The sequence below is a fragment of the Rana temporaria genome, chromosome 8 (genome assembly GCF_905171775.1).
Source record: "Rana temporaria chromosome 8, aRanTem1.1, whole genome shotgun sequence".
Lineage (NCBI taxonomy): Eukaryota > Metazoa > Chordata > Amphibia > Anura > Ranidae > Rana > Rana temporaria.
The window spans coordinates 166405994-166426298 of NC_053496.1; the positions used below are offsets into that span (position 1 = coordinate 166405994).

Sequence of the window (20305 nt, forward strand, 5' to 3'; positions counted from 1 at the left end):
AAAAGCCGACTAGCGACGACGTAAGAGAATGCGACGGCCGCGTACCTTCGTGGATCGACGGAAAAAGCTAAATTAGCATACCAGACGCGGAAAACGACGCGAACTCCACCCAGCGGGCGCCGAAGTATTGCACCTACGATCCGAAGGCGTACAAAGCCGTACGCCTGTCGGATCGAAGCCAGAAGCCGTCGTATCTTGGTTTGAGGATTCAAACTAAAGATACGACGCGGCAAAATTTGAAAGTACGCCGGTGTATCAGTAGATATGCCGGCGTACTCTCTTTGTGAATCTGGCCCTTAGTGTTTTTTGATTACCACTAATTAAAAAGTCCAGCAGAAGATGAGTGGTAAATGTGGAAGGACCTCTGCTGGGCTTCCTTCCAAAGGCACATCAAGTCACTTATGAAGCTTCTGATGTTTGATGAGCGTGTATTTCTTTGAAAACCGCTTCCCACATTCGGAGCAGGAATAGGGCTGATACCCCGTGTGGATTCTCCTGTGTCCGGCCAAGTTTGACTTATTGGTGAAGCTTTTCCCGCACTGAGGGCACGAGTACGGCCTGTCACTGGAGTGAGTACTTTGATGAGTCACCAGTCCCTGCTTATCGATGAATCCTTTCCCACACACGGAACACGAGTAAGGCCGTTCGCCCGTGTGAATTCGTTCATGCCTAACGAGAAGCGATTTGTAAGAGAACCATTTGCCGCACTCAGAACAGGAGAACGGCTTTTGGCCCTTGTGAGTACTCTGATGAGCCAGAAGAGTTTCTTTGTCGGCAAAGCGCTCGGCGCATTTAGAACAAGAAAACGGCTTCTCTGGGGCGTGAGTCCGTTGATGGACGGCGAGATACGTTTTCTGACTGTAGCGCTTGCCGCATTCGCTGCATGCATATGGCTTCTTTTCTACGTGCGTTATTTCATGGCGGGCAAGGCCTCCTTTTTGGGTGAAACATTTCCCGCACTGAGGGCACGAGAATGGCTTCTCTCCCGTGTGAATGGTTTGATGCCTCAGGAGACGGGATCTGCGGAGGAAACATTTGCCGCACTCGGAACACGAATACAGCTTCTTCGTCTGCGAGGTATTGGAGGACGGGTCCGAGCCGTGATGGACTTGGAGAGCCGGAGAAACAGGGTTTTCCTCGGAAGAGTCAGATGTGATGTCGTCATCTATTTCGCCAACTGGAGAAACAACGGGACGCTGCAGTGCGTTTCTGATGTATTTTCCATCTGGAAAAAAAATGAAGGGAGGAGCAGTTAAAGACTTGAATAATGGCAGGGATGTGCAAATCATATCGCCCGACGTCCGGGCCATGCAGTTCTGAGCTTTGGACAGATGTCTTTTTTATTTATGCCTTTTGGATCGCATCTCATCCACATCAGATTTGCATCAGTGCGAACAGAGACTTATTGTTATTTTTTTTAAAGATAATATGGGTAGTGGTGGTTGTGGCCAGTGGCGTCACTAGGGGGGTGCAGAGGAGGCCATGCCCCCCCCCAACATTATACTGTGCCCCTATATGCCCCCCCAATTAAAAATAAACAGACACTGGGAACAGTCTGGAATGCAGGGGACATGGATGGACTGAGCCGCTGTAGCGCTGGCTCCGACTCCTCCTCCACCTGACTCCGTTCCTGGCCACTGGTTGCTAGAACCACCTGGCGTCTAGCAACCAGTGACGTCAGAGCCGACATTAGTAATTATCTCTCCCCTTCCTCCTCTCTCGCACAGGATGGGAGGAGACACATCCGATCTGCTCCTTCTCTACCCCCTGCACTAATGAGCCCTGATAGGAGGCACTAATGGGCACTGATAGGAGGCACTAATGGGCACTAATTGAAGGGAATAATGGGCACTGGCAGGAGGCACTAATGGGCACTGATAGGCTGCATTGAGCACTGATAGGCTGCACTGATGAGAAGGCACTGATAAGTGGCATTGATAGGCAGCATTAATGTGCACTGATAGGCAGCAATCATAGGCTGCACTGGTGTGCACCGATAGGCAGCATAGATGAGCACTGATAGGTGGCATTGATGTGCACTGATATGCTGCACTAATGGGCACTGATGGACAGCACGATGCAGACCAATTTAATGCAGCGTGCAGCGTATGGTCTGAGCACTGACAGGCTGACTCCTCACCCCTTCAACCTCTGCAGCAATGCTGGTCGCACGTCTATTTTCCAAAGACAACCTCTGGATATGATGCTGAGCGCGTGCTCTCAACCTCTTTGGTCGACCATGGCAAGGCCTGTTCTGTCTTGTTAAACCCCTGTATGGTTATGGCCACTGTGCTGCAGCTCAGTTTTAGGGTCTTGGCAATCTTCTTATAGCCTAGGTCATCTTTATGTAGAGCAACAATTATTTTTTTCAGATCCTCAGAGAGTTCTTTGCCATGGGGTGCCATGTTGAACTTCCAGTGACCAGTATGAGAGAGTGAGAGCAATAACACCAAATTTAACACACCTGCTCCCCATTCACACCTGAGACCTTGTAACACTAACGAGTCACATGACACCAGAGAGGGAAAATGGCTAATTGGGCCCAATTTGGACATTTTCACTTAGGGGTGTACTCACTTTTATTGCCAGCGGTTTAGACATTAATGGCTGTGTGTTGAGTTATTTTGAGGGGACAGCAAATTTACACTGTTATACAAGCTGTACACTCACTACTTTACATTGTAGCAAAGTGTTATTTCTTCAGTGTTGTCACATGAAAATATAGAATAAAATATTTACAAAAATTTGAGGGGAGCACTCACTTTGGTCTTCTGTGAGATACTGTGTGTGTGTGTGTTTGTGTATGTATATATATATATATATATATATACACACACACACACACATACAATTTATTGGGAAGGTCCCGATACTAGCATCGGTACCGATACCGAGCATTTCCCCGAGTACTTGTACTCGGGGGGGGGGGGGGGGGGGGGGAATGCTCCGATGCTTCACCCAATAACTGGGCAGTCAGGGGTGATCGGTGCGGCAGGGGAGTTACAAGCACTGATCTGCCACATTTTCAGCTGTTTAGGTTAAAGTTATACAGCGGTGATCGGTGCTTGTAACTCCCCCCAAAGCCACACCGATCACCGCTGACTGTCCCCCTCTGTGCTGTCCCCCCCCCTCTGTGCTGTCTTCTCCCCCCCTCTGTGCTGTCTTCTCCCCCCCTCTGTGCTGTCTTCTCCCCCCCTCCGTGCTGTCTCCCCCCCGTGCTCTGTGCTGTCTTTCCCCCCCTCCCCGTGCTCTGTGCTGTCTTCCCCCCCCTCCCCGTGCTCTGTGCTGTCTTCTCCCCCCTCCGTGCTGTCTTCTCCCCCCTCAATTTGTCAGGATGGAAAGCGCCTCCTACCTTTTCCGAATGAACAGAGTGATTGATCACTGACTCTGTCCATTCACATAACTGAGCATCGTAACCTGTGTTTACGATGCTTCAGTTTAAAAAAAAAAATATTAATAAAAATGCCATAAAACTACCCCCTATTTTGTAAACGCTAAAACTTTTGCGCAAACCAATCAATAAACGTTTATTGCGATTTTTTTTTAACGAAAAATAGGTAGAAGATTACGTATCGGCCTAAACTGAGGAAAAAAATAGTCTTTTTATATATTTTTGGGGATTTTTATAACAGCAAAAAGTTAAAAATATTCATTTTTTTTCAAAATTGACGCTCTATTTTTGTTTATAGCACACAAACTAAAAACCGCAGAGGTGATCAAATACCACCAAAAGAAAGCTCTATTTGTGGGGAAAAAAGGACGCCAATTTTGTTTGGGAGCCACGTCGCACGACCAGGCAATTGTCAGTTAAAGCGACGCAGTGCCGAATCGCAAAAAAGTGCTCTGGTCTTTGACCAGCAATATGGTCCGGGGGTTAAGTGGTTAAAAAAAAAAAAAAAGCAATAAATATTTTTTTTAACAAAATAAATAAATAAAATGTAAATAAAAAAAAGCAAACACACTGACGATCCACCCCCCCCCCCCCCCTAAAAAAAAAAAAAAAGAGAAAAAAAATCACTGTAAAAAAAGGAAATTGTAAAAAAAAGGAAAATTTATATGAAATACTTACCGTAATTTTCCTTTCCTGATGGACTCCATGGCAGCCTACGTGTGGGTTAATCCCGCCTCTCATACCTCATAGGACCCTACTCCCATAAAGCTTTGCTTCTCCCAATAGACTGTGTTCCGTAATATAGCCTACTCCAGCAAAGGGGAGGGAACTCCGGCTGCCATGGAGTCCATCAGGAAAGGAAAATTACGGTAAGTATTTCATATAAATTTTCCTTTTTCCTGACAGACTCCATGGCAGCCTACGTGTGGGAAATAACTAGCCATACACACCCGGGTGGGCAAATTGCTGGTTAAAGAAAAAGTTTTAATTGACATTGTCAACAGATAAAACATGTAAACCAAAATTAACCAACGATAAGGAAGCCGGTTCCACGCAGTAGTGCGTCATAAATGTATTCAGTGATGACCAAGAGGCCGCTCTGCAGATAACTTCCGGAGAGACGTGTCGGGCAGCCGCCCACGACGTAGCCATGCCCCGAGTAGAATGGGCGGTTACCGCTTCCGGTGGAGCCAAACCCTTCGCTTTATAAGCCCCTTGGATTGCCTGTACAATCCATGCTGCAATAGATCTAGGGGAAGCACGCATTCCCTTATTCTTTCCGTGAAATGAAATAAATAGATGATCGGATTGCCGAAAAGATGCTGTAGCTTCCAGATATTGTTTTAATACATTCCCAACATCCAAAGGATGAATTTCAGAGTCCTCAGAAGAACGAAAGATGGGAAGGACGATCTCTTGGTTCTCATGGAAGACTGATGTAACTTTAGGTTTGTGACCTAGCATAGGAATCAGGACTACCCGGTCCGGGAAGAACGTAAGAAAAGGTTCCTTACATCCCAATGAGCCAATTTCCGAAACCCTTTTAGCTGAAGTCATGGCCACTAGAAAGACCGTCTTGAGAGAAAGATCTTTGATTGGTTGTTGGTCTGAATTCTGTATGTTTGAGAAAAAATCCAGAACTAGCGGAAGGTCCCATTTGGAGAATCTTGGTTTTCTTAGAGGTCTCAGTCGGATAGCTCCTCTGAAAAACTGTCTGACGAGAGTGTGAGTGGCCCAGGATATCCCGGTGAATGCGGAGATAGCCGAGACTTGGACTCTTAGTGAGCTTACAGATAGAGGTAGCTCAAGACCCGTCTGAAGAAAACCCAGAATGTCCTGAATTCTGGGATTATCAGGAGAACCGTCCATAGAAGTGGTATAGTCAGAGAATTTTGACCATATCCTTTGGTAGATTCTGTTAGTACTTGGTCTCCTAGCGTTCAATAGGGTGGAGATGGCTCAGCTTGGACAACCTAACGCTTCCAACCTTCCCCTTTCAAGAACCAGGCCATCAGATGTAGATGGGTTGGACATGGATGAGGAGTTGATCCTTGTAGCAGGAGATCTGATCTGGATGGAAGAGGAACTGGATCCCGGAAGCTCAGCTGAAACAATAATGGGAACCACGGCCTGTTGGGCCAGTATGGGACTATTGCCACTATCTCGACTTCCTCCCACCTGAGTCTCGATAGAAACTTGAGGATGACTGGAATTGGAGGGAAGGCATAGGCTCTGCGAAACCTCCACTGATCCGTTAGAGCATCCACCCCGAAGGCCTGGGGACAGCGACATCTGGTGTAGTACTTCTCCAGCTTGAAATTGCATGGGGATGCAAACAGATCCACTTCTGGTGAAAAATCCAGTGACAGGATCCAACTGAAAATCTCGTTGTGGAGAGACCACTCGTTGTTGTCGAGGGATGTCCTCGACAAAAAATCCGCCTGTAGATTCTGAGATCCGGGGAGATATACCGCTGTCAAATCCTTCAAGTGTGTCTGCGCCCAAGACATAATTGGATTCACCTCCTTCAGTAGAGACAGACTGCGAGTACCACCCTGTCTCTTGATGTACGAGACTGCTGACGTATTGTCCATCCTTAGGAGGACTGAAGACCCCTTTATCAGGTGAAGAAAAGCTTGTAGGGAACAGAAGGCTGCGCGAAGTTCCAGCACATTGGACACGATTTTCTGGGACGGAAAGTCCCACTTCCCTTGGGCTACTTCCTTCAGGCAGAGAGCCCCCCAACCTGTGTTGCTGGCATCTGACGTGATCGTGATCCAAGATACAGGAGCTAGGGAATGGCAATTGAGGAGATTTTTCCTTAGTAGCCACCAGGAAAGACTTTCCCGCATGTGTGACGTTATCCGGATCAATTGGTTTTGTGATCTCGGGTCCCACTGTTGAAGAAACCCCTTCTGGAAGGGCCGCATCTTCCACTGTGCCCATCTCACCATCGGAGTTGTGGAGACCATGGTGCCTATAATGTTGAGGCATTGTGAGGCTTTCAGGAAAGGAGACTCTAGAGCGCAACGGATCCTGTCGCGAACAACTGGGATTTTCTCCAGGGGCAAAGAGATGGTACTTAGAGATGTATTGAATTGGGCCCCGAGAAATATCAGTGATTGTGTTGGTACTAGGTGACTCTTCTCCTTGTTCAGTAGCCAGCCAAACTCGGTCAGAATCGATATGACCAGATCCCGGTGCGTCAATATTTGCTCCTTGTTTTGCGATAACAGTAGTAGGTCGTCTAGGTAGTGGTGTAGACGAACGCCTCTGGTTCTGATCAGGGCTACAACAGCTAGTAAGAGTTTTGAGAATACCCGTGGGGATGTTGTGAGTCCAAACGGGAGACAAACGAATTGGAGGTGAATATTGCCTACTGCGAACCGCAGATACTTCTGAAATTCCATTGCTATGGGCACATGAAAGTAAGCATCTTTCAGATCTATGGCCACAAGCCAGTCGCCTGGTTGAACTGCTTGCCGGATCGTGAGCAGCGATTCCATTTTGAACTTCTCTTTTTTGATAAAGGTGTTCAGATGTGTCAGGTCTATCACTGGTCTCCAGGAACCTGACTTTTTTTGGACCAGAAAAAGGGGTGAATACATCCCCTGGAACCTCTCGGCCGTTGGGACATGTATAGCGGCACCTTGAGCCACAAGAGAGCTCGTGTAGGACAGGAGGACTTGTCTTTTTTCTTCTGAGCATGGAATTGTTGTGTGAATGACTTGAAGAATAGGGGGTTCTGTAAAAATCCAAGAATGGCCTGTAGATATTGTTTTTACTGTCCAGAAATCTTTTATTGAGGCTGCCCAGACATGCTTGAACTGGAAGAGACGAGCCCCGACTCTTTCCGTCTGGGCCGGCTCTATATCAAAAGGACTTCGGAGCCTCACGTCCACCAGAAGAAGGGCTTTTTGCCGGCTTCTGACCAGAGGGTTGGTTTCTTCTCCAATTCCTCCTAAAATCACGTCCAGGTCTGTACCGACGGGCCTCCCTTGCCCGATCTTGATCTTGCCTGGGAAAGAATTTTTTCTGTCCATACGGACGACGATCCTGGGGAAGGAACCCTGACTTACCCCCCGTGGCTCGGGTGATGGCATCATCTAGTTTGTTCCCAAACAGGGAAGAACCCAAAAAGGGTATCTTGCACCATGCCTGTTTAGAGGCAGGGTCAGCCATCCAAGGGCGTAGCCATAGGGCACGCTTGGCTGTGACAGAGGAAAGCATGACCCGAGACACTAGACGTATAAGGTCAAGGGAAGCTTCCCCTAGGAAGACTGAAGCCATCTTTAGTTCTTGGACTGGGATGCTTCCAGATATGTCTTCAGAGACACAAGATAACACAGTGTCCATTTCACCTGTCCAGGCCTCCATTGCTTTTGACAGGGCTGCCAGCGCTAGGGCTGGTTTACAGGCCATGCCCGCTGTAATATAAATTCGTTTTAAGTCAGTGTCTATTTTCCTCTCCAGACCATCTTTAAAGGAAACGGTGTCTTCCAAAGGGAGAGTGACGTGTTTCACCAGTCTCATCAAGGCCGCATCGACTAGAGGAGCTGACTCTAAATGTCTCACCTCTTCACTTTTGAATGGGTATAACTTCGCTATCTTGGATAGTAAAGAATTTTTTCTGTCTGAACCAGACCATTCTTCCATAATTACATCTCCTAGTTCACCAAGGAGGGGAAAGTTTGGGCGGTCTCTCTTAAGCTGGCTAAAGAACTTCCTTTGCTTGGAAGGTGCTTCTACTGGATCCTCCCATTTTAAAGCGTCCTTGACTGCTTTCACCAATGTTGGGACCAGGGAAAAATCAAAACCAGCAGCATAATGGACATTTTCCATTTCACTTTCTGAGGAAACACTTGGAGAGCGGTTGACTCTAGAGGGCCCCGCAACTTCAGGATCATCCTGTACCAGGACTGGGGATGGTTCAACAGGAGGAACAACCGCTTGGGCGGAAGTAGAGATGTTCAAGGATTCTTGGACCACTCTTCTGACCAGGGCTTCAACCTGCTGGTCCTCACCCCCTCTTTCCCTTACAGCACGGGAATAACATGGCTCACAGAGGGATTTTCCTTCTGGGACCTGAGCTCTACATCCCCAACAGGAATTCCTTTCAGAATGACTGGAGTGACGGTGAGAGTGGTGACCAGACGAGGATCTAGAACCTTCTCTATAATGCTTAGATGAAGATCTAGAGCTTCTAGAACTTGAATGATGTTTTTGTGACTGAACTTCATTATTATCTTCACGTGCTACAATTTGAGAAGTAGACCTAGAGGGACTGGAAACAAAAAAGACAAAATACATTTTTTTTTTTTTTTTTTAAACCAAAACCCCATAGAAAACAGGCAGAGGGAAAATAATTCCATCCTACCTGCAGCGTAAGGTTTGGCCACAGGGGGGCGGTGACACATCCATGGCAGTGAGGATACAAACAGTACTAAGGAAAAACCAATAACAACAGTGCATCAGGCAAACAATAAATAACACTTAAGGAGACATAAGGCAGTCACTAGTACAGCCTCTTACCTAGACCAGAGACACACACACTTCAAATCAGACCGTCAGGATGTGCCACTGATTAGCTGTACCTGACAGCTATTTAAACTTGCCGCCCCTGTCGATGACGTCACCGCGCATAGCTGTGCGCCTGTGCGGTGAACCGGCGTCACCCTTTAGACCTCGCGCGCATGCGCGATCGCGGCTGACTGAAACAGGAAGGCGCACACGCAACCAAGCCTTGTTCGCAAACGAGGCCCGCGCATGCGCAGACCCTCAGAAAGCGGCGAGGCTGAAACGCAATGCGTTCCAGCGGCCATGAGCAGACAGACAACAAACATAAACCGGCTGCCATTACAGTAAGTAAACAAATTCATACATTACCACCAGTGGAGACCCCATAATCCATCCTGGATACAATAGCCACCGCTGCACGCTCTGCAAGATCTGGGCCAGTAGATATGACCACCTGCTAATAGCCAGGATATATAGTCAGATAATTGCTTACCTGCCAGTGGCAGGTTAGTAAGCTTTCACAAAAAACGTCCGTCCCACTAATAGTTGAGACTTGTTGGACATTAGAGCCATACAAAAAACACTCCATGTGTAATAAACCAGGACTATGGATCAGGGGATATCTTTTTCTGAAGTAACAAACTACTTTGGTCCTAGGAGGAGGACAAAAAAGGAACACAGTCTATTGGGAGAAGCAAAGCTTTATGGGAGTAGGGTCCTATGAGGTATGAGAGGTGGGATTAACCCACACGTAGGCTGCCATGGAGTCTGTCAGGAAAAAAAAAATACCACCACTGTCACATGACATTAAAAAAAAAGTATTGGTAATCGGTATCGGCGAGTACTTGAACTCGGTCTCACACACACACACACACACATTATGCGCACACCAGGGGCTAATCTAGCCAAACAGGCTCCACCGTATTTGGGTGGGATAACCCTTTAACGAAGAGAATCCATTACCCTTTTGTAAACTCAGCTTTTATTACTCACCTCGGCTGATCGCTGGAGGAAATTCCTCATCTTTGCATTGCTCATCGTCGCTCGCATTGGACTCGTAAGCTTCCTCTTTAACTTCAACTTTTACAATAGTAACTAGATTAGTATCCTGAAATAGAGGACAATACAAAAATAACATTATGACCCCTGACAGGTAAAGTGAATAACTTTGATTATTTTGTTACAATGAGGCCTGGGTTCAAAGTCATTTTTTAGCAAAAAATACTTTGAACTTGGCCTGGTCTTAACCTCTTCCATACAGGGCTTTTATACACACCTCCATACCAGGCCTATTCTGGCACTTCTCTCCTACATGTACAAATCATCATTTTTTTGCTAGAAAATTACGCAGAACCCCCAAACATTATATATGTTTTTTTAGCAGACACCCTAGGGAATAAAACGACGGTCATTGAAACCTTTTATCTTGCACGGTATTTGCGCAATAATTTTTCAAACGCCTTTTTTTTGGAAAAAAATTGTTTCATAAATTGAAAAAATAACAAAACAGTAAAGTTAGCCCAATTTTTTTGTAAAATAGGAAAGATGATGTTACACCGAGTAAATAGATATCTAACATGTCACGCTTTAAAATTGCGCACACTCATGGAATGGAGCCAAACTTCGGTACTTAAAAATCTCCATAGGCAACGCTTTGAAAATTTTTACAGGTTACCAGTTTAGATTTACAGAGGAGATCTAGTGCTAGAATTGTTGCAGGCACTCTAGCGCACGCGGCGATACCTCACATATGTGGTTTAAACGGCGTTTACATATGTCGGCGGGACTTGCGTGTGCGTTCGCTTCTGCGCGCAAGCTACTGGGGACAGGGGCGTTAAAAAAAAAATTGGATTTCTTTTTTTTTTTTTTACATATTTATTTATTTTTTTACACTTTTTTATTTTTTTTTATTTTTTTTATTATCACTTTTATTCCTATTACTATTGAATGTAAACATCCCTTGTAATAGGAATGTGTGTGACAGGTCCTCTTTATGGAGAGATGTGGGGTCAATAAGACCCAACATCTCTCCTCCAGGCCTGAAAGCATGAGATCGTGAAAAAAAATTCACAGATCTCATGTTTACCGTTGCTTAGCAGCCGCAATCGCGGTTTTGTTTACTTACGGGGACCCGGGCGTGACGTCATCACATCGCGCCCGGGTCCTCCGACGGTCATAGAGATGACTGGTGACCATCTGGTCACCAGTCGTCTCTATGCTTCCTGCCAGCGCTGGACGATTCTTTCTCCGGGCCCCCGATGGCACGGGAGAGCCCGGAGAAGCACCGGATGGCGGCGGGAGGGGGGGGGATATCCCCTCCCGCCGCCTGTAAGAACGATCTAGTGGCGGAACCGCCGCTATGATCGTTCTTACGTTGTGCAGAATCGCCGGCACAAGAGAAGGATATCTGAATGATGCCTCTAGCTGCAGGCATCATTCAGATATCCCCCCCACAAAGCCCAGGACGTCATATGACGTCCACTCTGAACGGCAGAGGTTCTTTGTGGACGTCATTTTACTATGGGCCGGTAGGGAAGTGGTTAAAGTGGTTAATACTTTCCTTTTCATTTGCACTGGATAAAAGCCCAATTTAATCTTCATGTGTCTTTGCCAATCTTCTGTGCACACTGTAAGTGATATAATGCTCATTCTGCATACCTGATATTCCTCTGCATCATCTTCCTCCATAGAATCCTGGGACTCCGATGAACTAGGACATCTCTCCGGCGTATTACTGTTACTAGGTCTACCTGGAACACACACAGTCATACATACTGGTGGGTCAATCGGCATCCGCCCAAGCTGCTCCTAGCATGTGTGTGGGGTCACTGGATTGTAAGCTTCTGTGGGGACAAAGATGAATGGGAATGGTTCTAGGTATGCTGCACAGCAATACATGATATGTCCAAAAAATCCAAGAAACAAATAGTAATAGGGTAATATGCTGTGGGGGTATGTAAGACAGCATTTTGAACTGAGCTAGCAAATTTCTGCCCGTTCTAGAACAGGCAAGGTTGGAATTTAAAATCATATTAAAAATCTGCTTTGGTAAGTAATATGTGCAGGAGAGCAGTGCGGAGAGAATAAAAAGGGTTAGTATGTGCAGGAGAGGAGTGCGGAGGGTATGGAGGTGGGTGGTATGGTGGCAGGGGTTTCTATAAAAGAGTGTGGATGGTATGTAGGTGGGTGGTATATACAGGGTGTGGAGGGTATGATGGCAATCCTTTGTACAGAAGAAGAGTATAGATAGTATGGATGTGGGTAATATGGAGAAGGGTGTGGAGGGTATGGTGGCAGGCATTTGTACAGAAGAAGAGTGTGGAGGGTATGGTGGCAGGGGTTTGTACAGTAGAGTGTGGATGGTATGGAGAAGGGTATGGCGGCAGTGGTTTGTACGGAAGAAGAGTGTGGATGGTATGAAGGTGAATAGTATGGAAAAGGGGTGTAGGAGGGTATGGTGGCAGGGGTTTGTACAGAAGAGTGTGGATGGTATGGAGAAGGGTATGGCGGCAGTGGTTTGTACGGAAAAAGAGTGTGGATGGTATGAAGGTGAATAGTATGGAAAAGGGGTGTAGGAGGGTATGGTGGCAGGGGTTTGTACAGAAGAGTGTGGACAGTATGGAGAAGGGTGTGGGAGGGTATGGTGGCACTGGCAGGGGTTTGTACAGAAGAAGAATGTGGATGGTATGGAGGTGGGTAGTATGGAGAAGTGTGTGGAGGGTATGGTGGCAGGCAATTGTACAGAAGAAGAGTGTGGATGGTATGGAGAAGGGTGTGGAGGGTATGGTGGCAGGGGTTTGTACAGAAGAACCGTGTGGACGGTGTGGAGGGTATGGTGGCACTGGCAGGGGTTTGTACATAAGAAGAATGTAGATGGTATGTAGGTGGGTAGTATGGGGAAGGGTGTGGAGGGTATGGTGGCAGGGGTTTGTACAGAAGAACCGTGTGGACGGTGTGGAGGGTATGGTGGCACTGGCAGGGGTTTGTACATAAGAAGAATGTAGATGGTATGTAGGTGGGTAGTATGGGGAAGGGTGAGGAGGGTATGGTGGCAGGCAATTGTACAGAAGAGTGTGGATGGTATGGAGGCGAGTGGTATGGAGTAGTGTGTGGAAGGTATGGAGAAGGGTGTAGGAGGGTATGGTGGCAGGGGTTGTACAGAAGAAGAGTGTGGATAGTATGGAGGGTATGGTGGCACTGGCAGGGGTTTGTACAGAAGAAGAGTGTGGACAGTATGGAGAAGGGTGTGGGGGGAGTTATGGTGGCACTGGCAGGGGTTTGTACAGAAGAAGAATGTGGATTGTATAGAGGTGGGTAGTATAGAGAAGTGTGTGGAGGGTATGGTGGCAGGCAATTGTACAGAAGAAGAGTGTGGATGGTATGGAGAAGGGTGTGGAGGGTATGGTGGCAGGGGTTTGTACAGAAGAACCGTGTGGACGGTGTGGAGGGTATGGTGGCACTGGCAGGGGTTTGTACATAAGAAGAATGTAGATGGTATGTAGGTGGGTAGTATGGGGAAGGGTGAGGAGGGTATGGTGGCAGGCAATTGTACAGAAGAGTGTGGATGGTATGGAGGCGAGTGGTATGGAGTAGTGTGTGGAAGGTATGGAGAAGGGTGTAGGAGGGTATGGTGGCAGGGGTTGTACAGAAGAAGAGTGTGGATAGTATGGAGGGTATGGTGGCACTGGCAGGGGTTTGTACAGAAGAAGAGTGTGGACAGTATGGAGAAGGGTGTGGGGGGAGTTATGGTGGCACTGGCAGGGGTTTGTACAGAAGAAGAATGTGGATTGTATAGAGGTGGGTAGTATAGAGAAGTGTGTGGAGGGTATGGTGGCAGGAAATTGTACAGAAGAAGAGTGTAGATGGTATGCAGAAGTGTGTGGAGGGTATGGTGGCAGGCAATTGTACAGAAGAAGAGTGTGGATGGTATGGAGATGGGTAGTATGGAGAAGGGTGTGTGGAGGGTATGGTGGCAGGGGTTTGTACAGAAGAGTGTGGATGGTATGGAGAAGGGTATGGCGGCAGTGGTTTGTACGGAAGAAGAGTGTGGATGGTATGGAGATGGGTAGTATGGAGAAGGGTGTGGAGGGTATGGTGGCAGGGGTTTGTACAGAAGAGTGTGGATGGTATGGAGAAGGGTATGGCGGCAGTGGTTTGTACGGAAGAAGAGTGTGGATGGTATGGAGGTGAATAGTATGGAGAAGGGGTGTGGGAGGGTATGGTGGCAGGGGTTTATACAGAAGAAGATTGTGGACGGTATGGAGAAGGGTGTGGAAGGGTATGGTGGCACTGGCAGGGGTTTGTACAGAAGAAGAATGTGGATGGTATGGAGGTGTGGAGGTGGGTAGTATGGAGAAGGGTGTGGGAGGGTATGGTGGCACTGGCAGGGGTTTGTACAGAAGAAGAATGTGGATGGTATGGAGGTGGGTAGTATGGAGAAGTGTATGGAGGGTATGGTGGCAGGGGTTTGTACAGAAGAACAGTGTGGATGGTATGGAGATGGGTAGTATAGAGAAGGGTATGGTGGCAGAGGGTTGTACAGAAGAAGAGTGTGGATGGCATGGTGGCAGGGGTTTGTACAGAAGTGTGGATGGCATGGAGAAGGGTATGGGAGGGTATGGTGGCAGGGGTTTGTACAGAAGTGTGGATGGCATGGAGAAGGGTGTAGGTGGCAGGGTGTTGTACAGAAGTGTGGATGGCATGGAGAAGGGTGTAGGAGGCTATGGTGGCAGGGGTTTGTACAGAAGTGTGGATGGCATGGAGAAGGGTGTAGGTGGCAGGGGTTTGTACAGAAGTGTGGATGGCATGGAGAAGGGTGTAGGAGGCTATGGTGGCAGGGGTTTGTACAGAAGTGTGGATGGCATGGAGAAGGGTATGGGAGGGTATGGTGGCAGTCAAACAGAGGAAGGCTAAAGTTTCTGACCGCTTTTTATTTCTGTGTCCCCCCATTGGAGATTTTCCCTCACTTCCTCTCTCAGTAACACCATTATCTCTGGGACAGAAGGTGACGGGCACATCTATGAGTCCTCAACCACACAAACCCGATGCTATACCAAGACTACTAAAGTTTAGGGTGAAATGAAGCTTTAGGACAATGTAGATTATTAGGTTTATTACTCACCTCTGCCAATCTCTATGGGAATTTCCTCCTCTTCTATCCTCACTCGGGTCCTTTTCTCACCTTTGGCGTCTCTCAGAGTCTCTCTCACATCTACAGGATCTGTGAAGAAAGATGACAGTGAATCCCTCGTCTACTTATTACTAAGGATGAGCTCCGGCGTGTTCGCATAGAACACGTGCAGAGCCCGCCAGGAAGTCGGCACCCGCGCTGCGCTAATCACAGCCAGGGAGACATTGTCCAATGCTCGGCTGCAGAGATCGGACAATGTCTGCCTGGCTGCGATTAGCGCAGCGCGGGTGCCGACTTCCTGGCGGGCTCTGCACGTGTTCTATGCGAACACGCCGGAGCTCATCCTTACTTATTACCAGTCTATGTTCAGAGTGATGAAGTGTTTGTTTTAGGTATTAGGTTAGCTGTATCTAAAGCTTAAAGGCTGTAAAAAGCAATATATTGCACTTTACCAGTCCTTAGATATGGTGATTGCATTCATTTTCTTTTTTTTTTTAAGTCTTTTTTTCTGATGACACTTCCTGTCAGTGGCGGCTGGTGATCAAAATTTTTTGGGGGGCGTAAACGAAAAAAAAAAAAAAATTGCAGCCTCACTGTGCCCATCAAAGGCAGTCACTGTGCCCATCAAACGCAGCCACTGTGCCATCAATTGTCACCACTGTGCCATGCCATCAAACGCAGCCACTGTGCCATGCCAAACGCAGCCACTGTGCCATGCCATCAAACGCAGCCACTGTGCCATGCCAAACGCAGCCACTCTGCCATGCCATCAAACGCAGCCACTGTGCCATGCCAAACGCAGCCACTCTGCCATGCCATCAAACGCAGCCACTGTGCCATCAATTGTTACCACTGTGCATATCAATTGTCACCACTGTGCCATGCCAAACGCAGCCACTCTGCCATGCCATCAAACGCAGGCACTGTGCCCATCAATTGTCGCCACTGTGCCCATCAATTGTCGCCACTGTGCCCATCAATTGTCGCCACTGTGCCCTGTAAAATGCTGCCACTGTGCCCTGTAAAATGCCCCCTCCCCCCCGCCCTAGCACTTACCTTTCTGGGGTCAGCCATCCTGCTTCCACCGCCCCTCGATGTCTTCTCCCGCCCTCGATGACGCTTCAGCCAATCAGGTTACCGGTGAACCTGATTGGCTGAGACGCCTGTCAGTGTTAACCAGGGAACGCACCCCCCGTGCGTCCCCTGGTCAACTATTTGGAAGCCGATTACAGCCCTCAGGCCGCTGGCTCTGATAGGCACTTTCAAAGCCAACCAGCTGCCGTTATTCAGATGGCCGGCGCTCACCAGGGGGCCGGCCATCTGAATAGTGGGCGGCAGCGACAATACATAGATTCATGCAATGCATGAATCTATGTATTGTATTCAGTGGCGGTGCGAGAGGGGGCGGCGCTCCTGTGCCCTCTATGGACGCACTGCTTCCTGTACTAGGCCGACAATGCTTACTCACTGTACTGTATCTACTGAAGAGCTGCTTTGTCACCCTGGTACAAGAAGTGTGTTAGGACTACAGAACACCTCCTCTCTCCTCCTCTCCTTAACCACTTGAAGACCAGGCCAATTCTGACACTTTTTGTAAAAAACTTTTTTTTTTTTGCTAGAAAATTACCTAGAACCCCCAAATATATATATATTTTAGCAGAGACCCTACAGAATAAAATGGCGGATGTTGCAATTTTTTACGTCACGTGATATCTGTGCAGCAGTTTTTCAAAGGCAAGGCCAGCTCTATGATAAAACAGCAGCACCGCTGGATCATATACCATGCTCCCCGATCACACGGGAGAGTCCAGAGAAGCACCGGTGGGCGGCGTGAGGGGGGGACATCCCCTCCCGCCACCTGTAAAATGTTTAACAACATTTGGAGAAATTTAGCATCTGTATTTGTTAAGCCCGGGTCTTATCTTAATTTTGGCAACAAAAGACACAGTAGGGCTTATTTTCCGGGTAGGTCTTACCATGTAATGTGCTGTCTTCTCTCCCCCTCTCTCTCCCTGCCTGACAGGAATTTCCAGTGTGAACCGAGTTAAAATGCTTGTAAAATCCTATAATCGACTATTACTATATTACGGTATTATATAATGTACAATGTGTGTGTTTCTTTAATATAATTGTGCCAAATACCTTCATTATAGTGCCACTCTGTGCTTCTGTGACCCGCTGGAGCTCTCTTCCCCACAATTATATTACAGAAACACACACATTGTACATTATATACCACTGTAATAGAGTGGATCATAGGATTTTACAAGCATTTTAAACTAGGGCTTATTTTTGGGGTAGGGCTTATTTTGCAGCTCTCCTAGAAAATAACACTAGGTCTTATTTTCAGGGTAAGTCTTATTTTCAGGGAAACAGGGTAAGTGATTGTTGTAATGACTAAACAACGAGAATCTGGAACTCTTTAGTGGATTTAGTGTTTATTCCTCACCTGTGTTGATCTGTGGAGGGATCTCCTCCTCTTTAATCCTTGCATGTCCTTCTTCCTCCTCCTCAGCTTTGATGTCTCTCTGAGTATCTCCGGAGTCTGTGAATAAAGATAAGAGTGAAGCCCCTGTACTGAGATGTATGAGAGACCCCAGAGAGTGTGTGTGGGGGAGGGGGGGGGACTGGTCACGTCTCTTGGCTGATAACACACAATGACATGATGTGAGGAGGAGAGCCGGAGTCTAATAGAGGCTGATGGCTCCTGACTCCCCCACTGGGCACATACTGTCTCCCCATTACTATCTACTGACAAAGGACTGCCAGCATCTGTTAAGAGGAGAATACGGCCTGGCCGTCTTCTGCCCAAATGGGATGAGGTCCAAAGATGGGTCCCTACGCTTTCCCTCCTCATCAGGAACCTTTTCCTTCCCACTAGTACTATCCCTAACAAGTAAGGTACCTGTCGCTACTCTACCAACTAGCAAAAGCTTGCCAAACCTGGGAGCCAGGGGCTTAAAAAGATGGCTGCCACGGGGCGGCAGTCCCATGGGGCGGCAGCATCCACTTGGGAGCTTACCCAATGCCCCATAGAAACCACAGAGGAACTCTGTTCCTCTTGACTTCCTCTCCAATAACGGTGCCACTGCGGAAGAGCGCCATGGTAGTGATTAGGTGTCCTGGAAGCCGCACACATTGGGAGTAGGCTCCGGTGGGTGGAGTGAAGCGCAATGGGGGCGTGGCCTGGCGGGGGTCATACAGCAGGTTTTGACTTGATGTGCCACTCCCGGGACACCTAATCACTCTCTACCATTGCCTGGCGCATAGACAAGCTCCATTTCATGCCAGCACTCGGTGGGCTCAGGACTTCATTCCTATACAGCCCGAGTGGCTTACACATCTCTTGGTGCAGAAGAGCGCCACCTGTGGTGGAGAAAGTAGACCGCACCTGCCTACAGACTGGACAAAGAGAATCTGGGACTTTTCTCTGGATTTAGCGTTTATTGCTCACCTGTGCTGATCTCTGGAGGATCTTCCTCCTCACATGGATCCTCAACCCTCACAGATGGCTCTTCTTCAGATTTGACAACAATCACACCTTCATCCTGGATAAAACAGAACAGCGTATCATTTTACTAGTGTCTGATTTATAATGAAAGGGTAGAATAGCCATTTTGGTTTAGACCCTTGGTCCAATCTACCTGATCGTCCTGAGGAATCTCCTGATCCTCCTGAGGGATCTCCTGATCCTCCTGTGTGGAGTCCCGGGAATACAGAGGACGGGGACATCTCTCTGGGGGATTTCTCTTACTGGATCCATCTGTAGGAAACACACACTGACTGAATACATTGGGGTGGATTCAGGTAGGGGCGCCCAATGAAACGGCGGCGCAGCGTATCGTATTTACGCTACGCCGCCGTAACATACAGGAGAAAGTGCTGTATTCACGAAGCACTTGCTCCGTAAGTTGCGGCGGCGTAGCGTAAATGGGGCCGGCGTAAGCGCGCGGAATTCAAATGTGGAAGGGGGGGCGTGTTTTATGTAAATGTTTGATGACCTGACGTGATTGACGATCTTTTCGGACGGCGCATGCATATCCCAGTGTGCATTGCTTCCAAGTACGGCGCAACGGCGTATTGGTTTCGACGTGAACGTAAATTACGTCCAGCCCCATTCACGAACGACTTACGCAAACGACGTAAAAAATTCAAATTTCGAAGCGGGAACGACGTCCATACTTAACATTGGCTGCGCCTCCTAATAGCAGGAACAACCTTATGCCGAAAAAGCCTAACGTAAATGACGTAAATACATTGCGATGGGCGTACGTACGTTTGTGAATCGGCTTATCTAGGAAATTAGCATATTCTACGCCGACAACAACGGAAGCGCCCCTAGCGGCCAAAGTGATATTGCATACAATTCTACGCCGCCGCATTTAAGTTACGTCGGTGGAGGAAGCCTATTTTTACAGCGTAACTGCCTTTGTGAATCGGCGTAACGAAACGCCGACGCAGATTTGAAATTACGGTGGCGTATCTGGAGATACGCCGCTGTAACAGGTACCTGAATCTAGCCCACTGTTTCTATGTCTTTATATCAGAGGATGTGTATCTAGGGGGATCCTCAATACTCTTCTCTCCCTTACAAGAGATGAAAGTCTCCTCTTACCCGGTGATGTGAGGGGCGGCCGGTTCTCCATCACGACGTCCTTGTAGAGATCCTTGTGACATCCTGACACCAGTAGCGGTGCGTCCATAGAGGGTGCAGGAGCGCCGCCCCCCCCTCTCCTGCGCCTGTCTATCACCAATAGATAGATTCATGCATTGGCTCTAATAGGCTTCCAAAATGGTAAACAGGGGGCGCAATGCTGTGTTATTGTGTTAGGAAAGTGATTTATTCCCTTCTCTAACACTGACCCGTCTCTCAGCCAATTAGGTGCTCAGATCTGGTTACCTGTCCCCTGATTGGCTGAAGCGACAGACGCTGTGATTGGAAGCCTAGCAGACATCCAATCATAGCAGAGGACAGGAAGAGGACGGGAGAAGACATAGAGTACTCGGAGCGTGGAGAACAGCCCAGTTACCCAAAAAAGGTAAGTGCTGGGCGGGGGATGCACACTGGGGCAGCATTTGATGGGGCACAGTAGCGGCAATTGATGGGCATGTGTGTTGTATTAAAATAAGAGGGCGCTTAACCAAATTAATACACACTATGGTTAAGATGGCGTAGACAGAAAATGAACAACGTGCTTGCAATTTGTTATCAACAATATTAAAGGGCATAAAGAACGCTAAAGTGAACAAAGTGCATAATTAAAAAC

General features: G+C 47.8%; 1 protein-coding gene across 1 annotated transcript; it reads right to left on the bottom strand.

The window, feature by feature from the left end:
- Positions 1-328: 328 nt before the first annotated feature.
- On the bottom strand, positions 329-19684 carry LOC120910471 (zinc finger and SCAN domain-containing protein 2-like). The gene is made up of 8 exons (XM_040322227.1): positions 19654-19684; positions 18683-18801; positions 18493-18586; positions 17488-17583; positions 15030-15128; positions 11567-11658; positions 9902-10016; positions 329-1225 (listed from the first exon to the last, which is right to left on the bottom strand). The coding sequence occupies exons 1-8, from the start codon at positions 19682-19684 to the stop codon at positions 396-398; spliced, it is 1476 nt and encodes a 491-aa protein (XP_040178161.1). The 3' UTR covers positions 329-395.
- Positions 19685-20305: the final 621 nt, after the last annotated feature.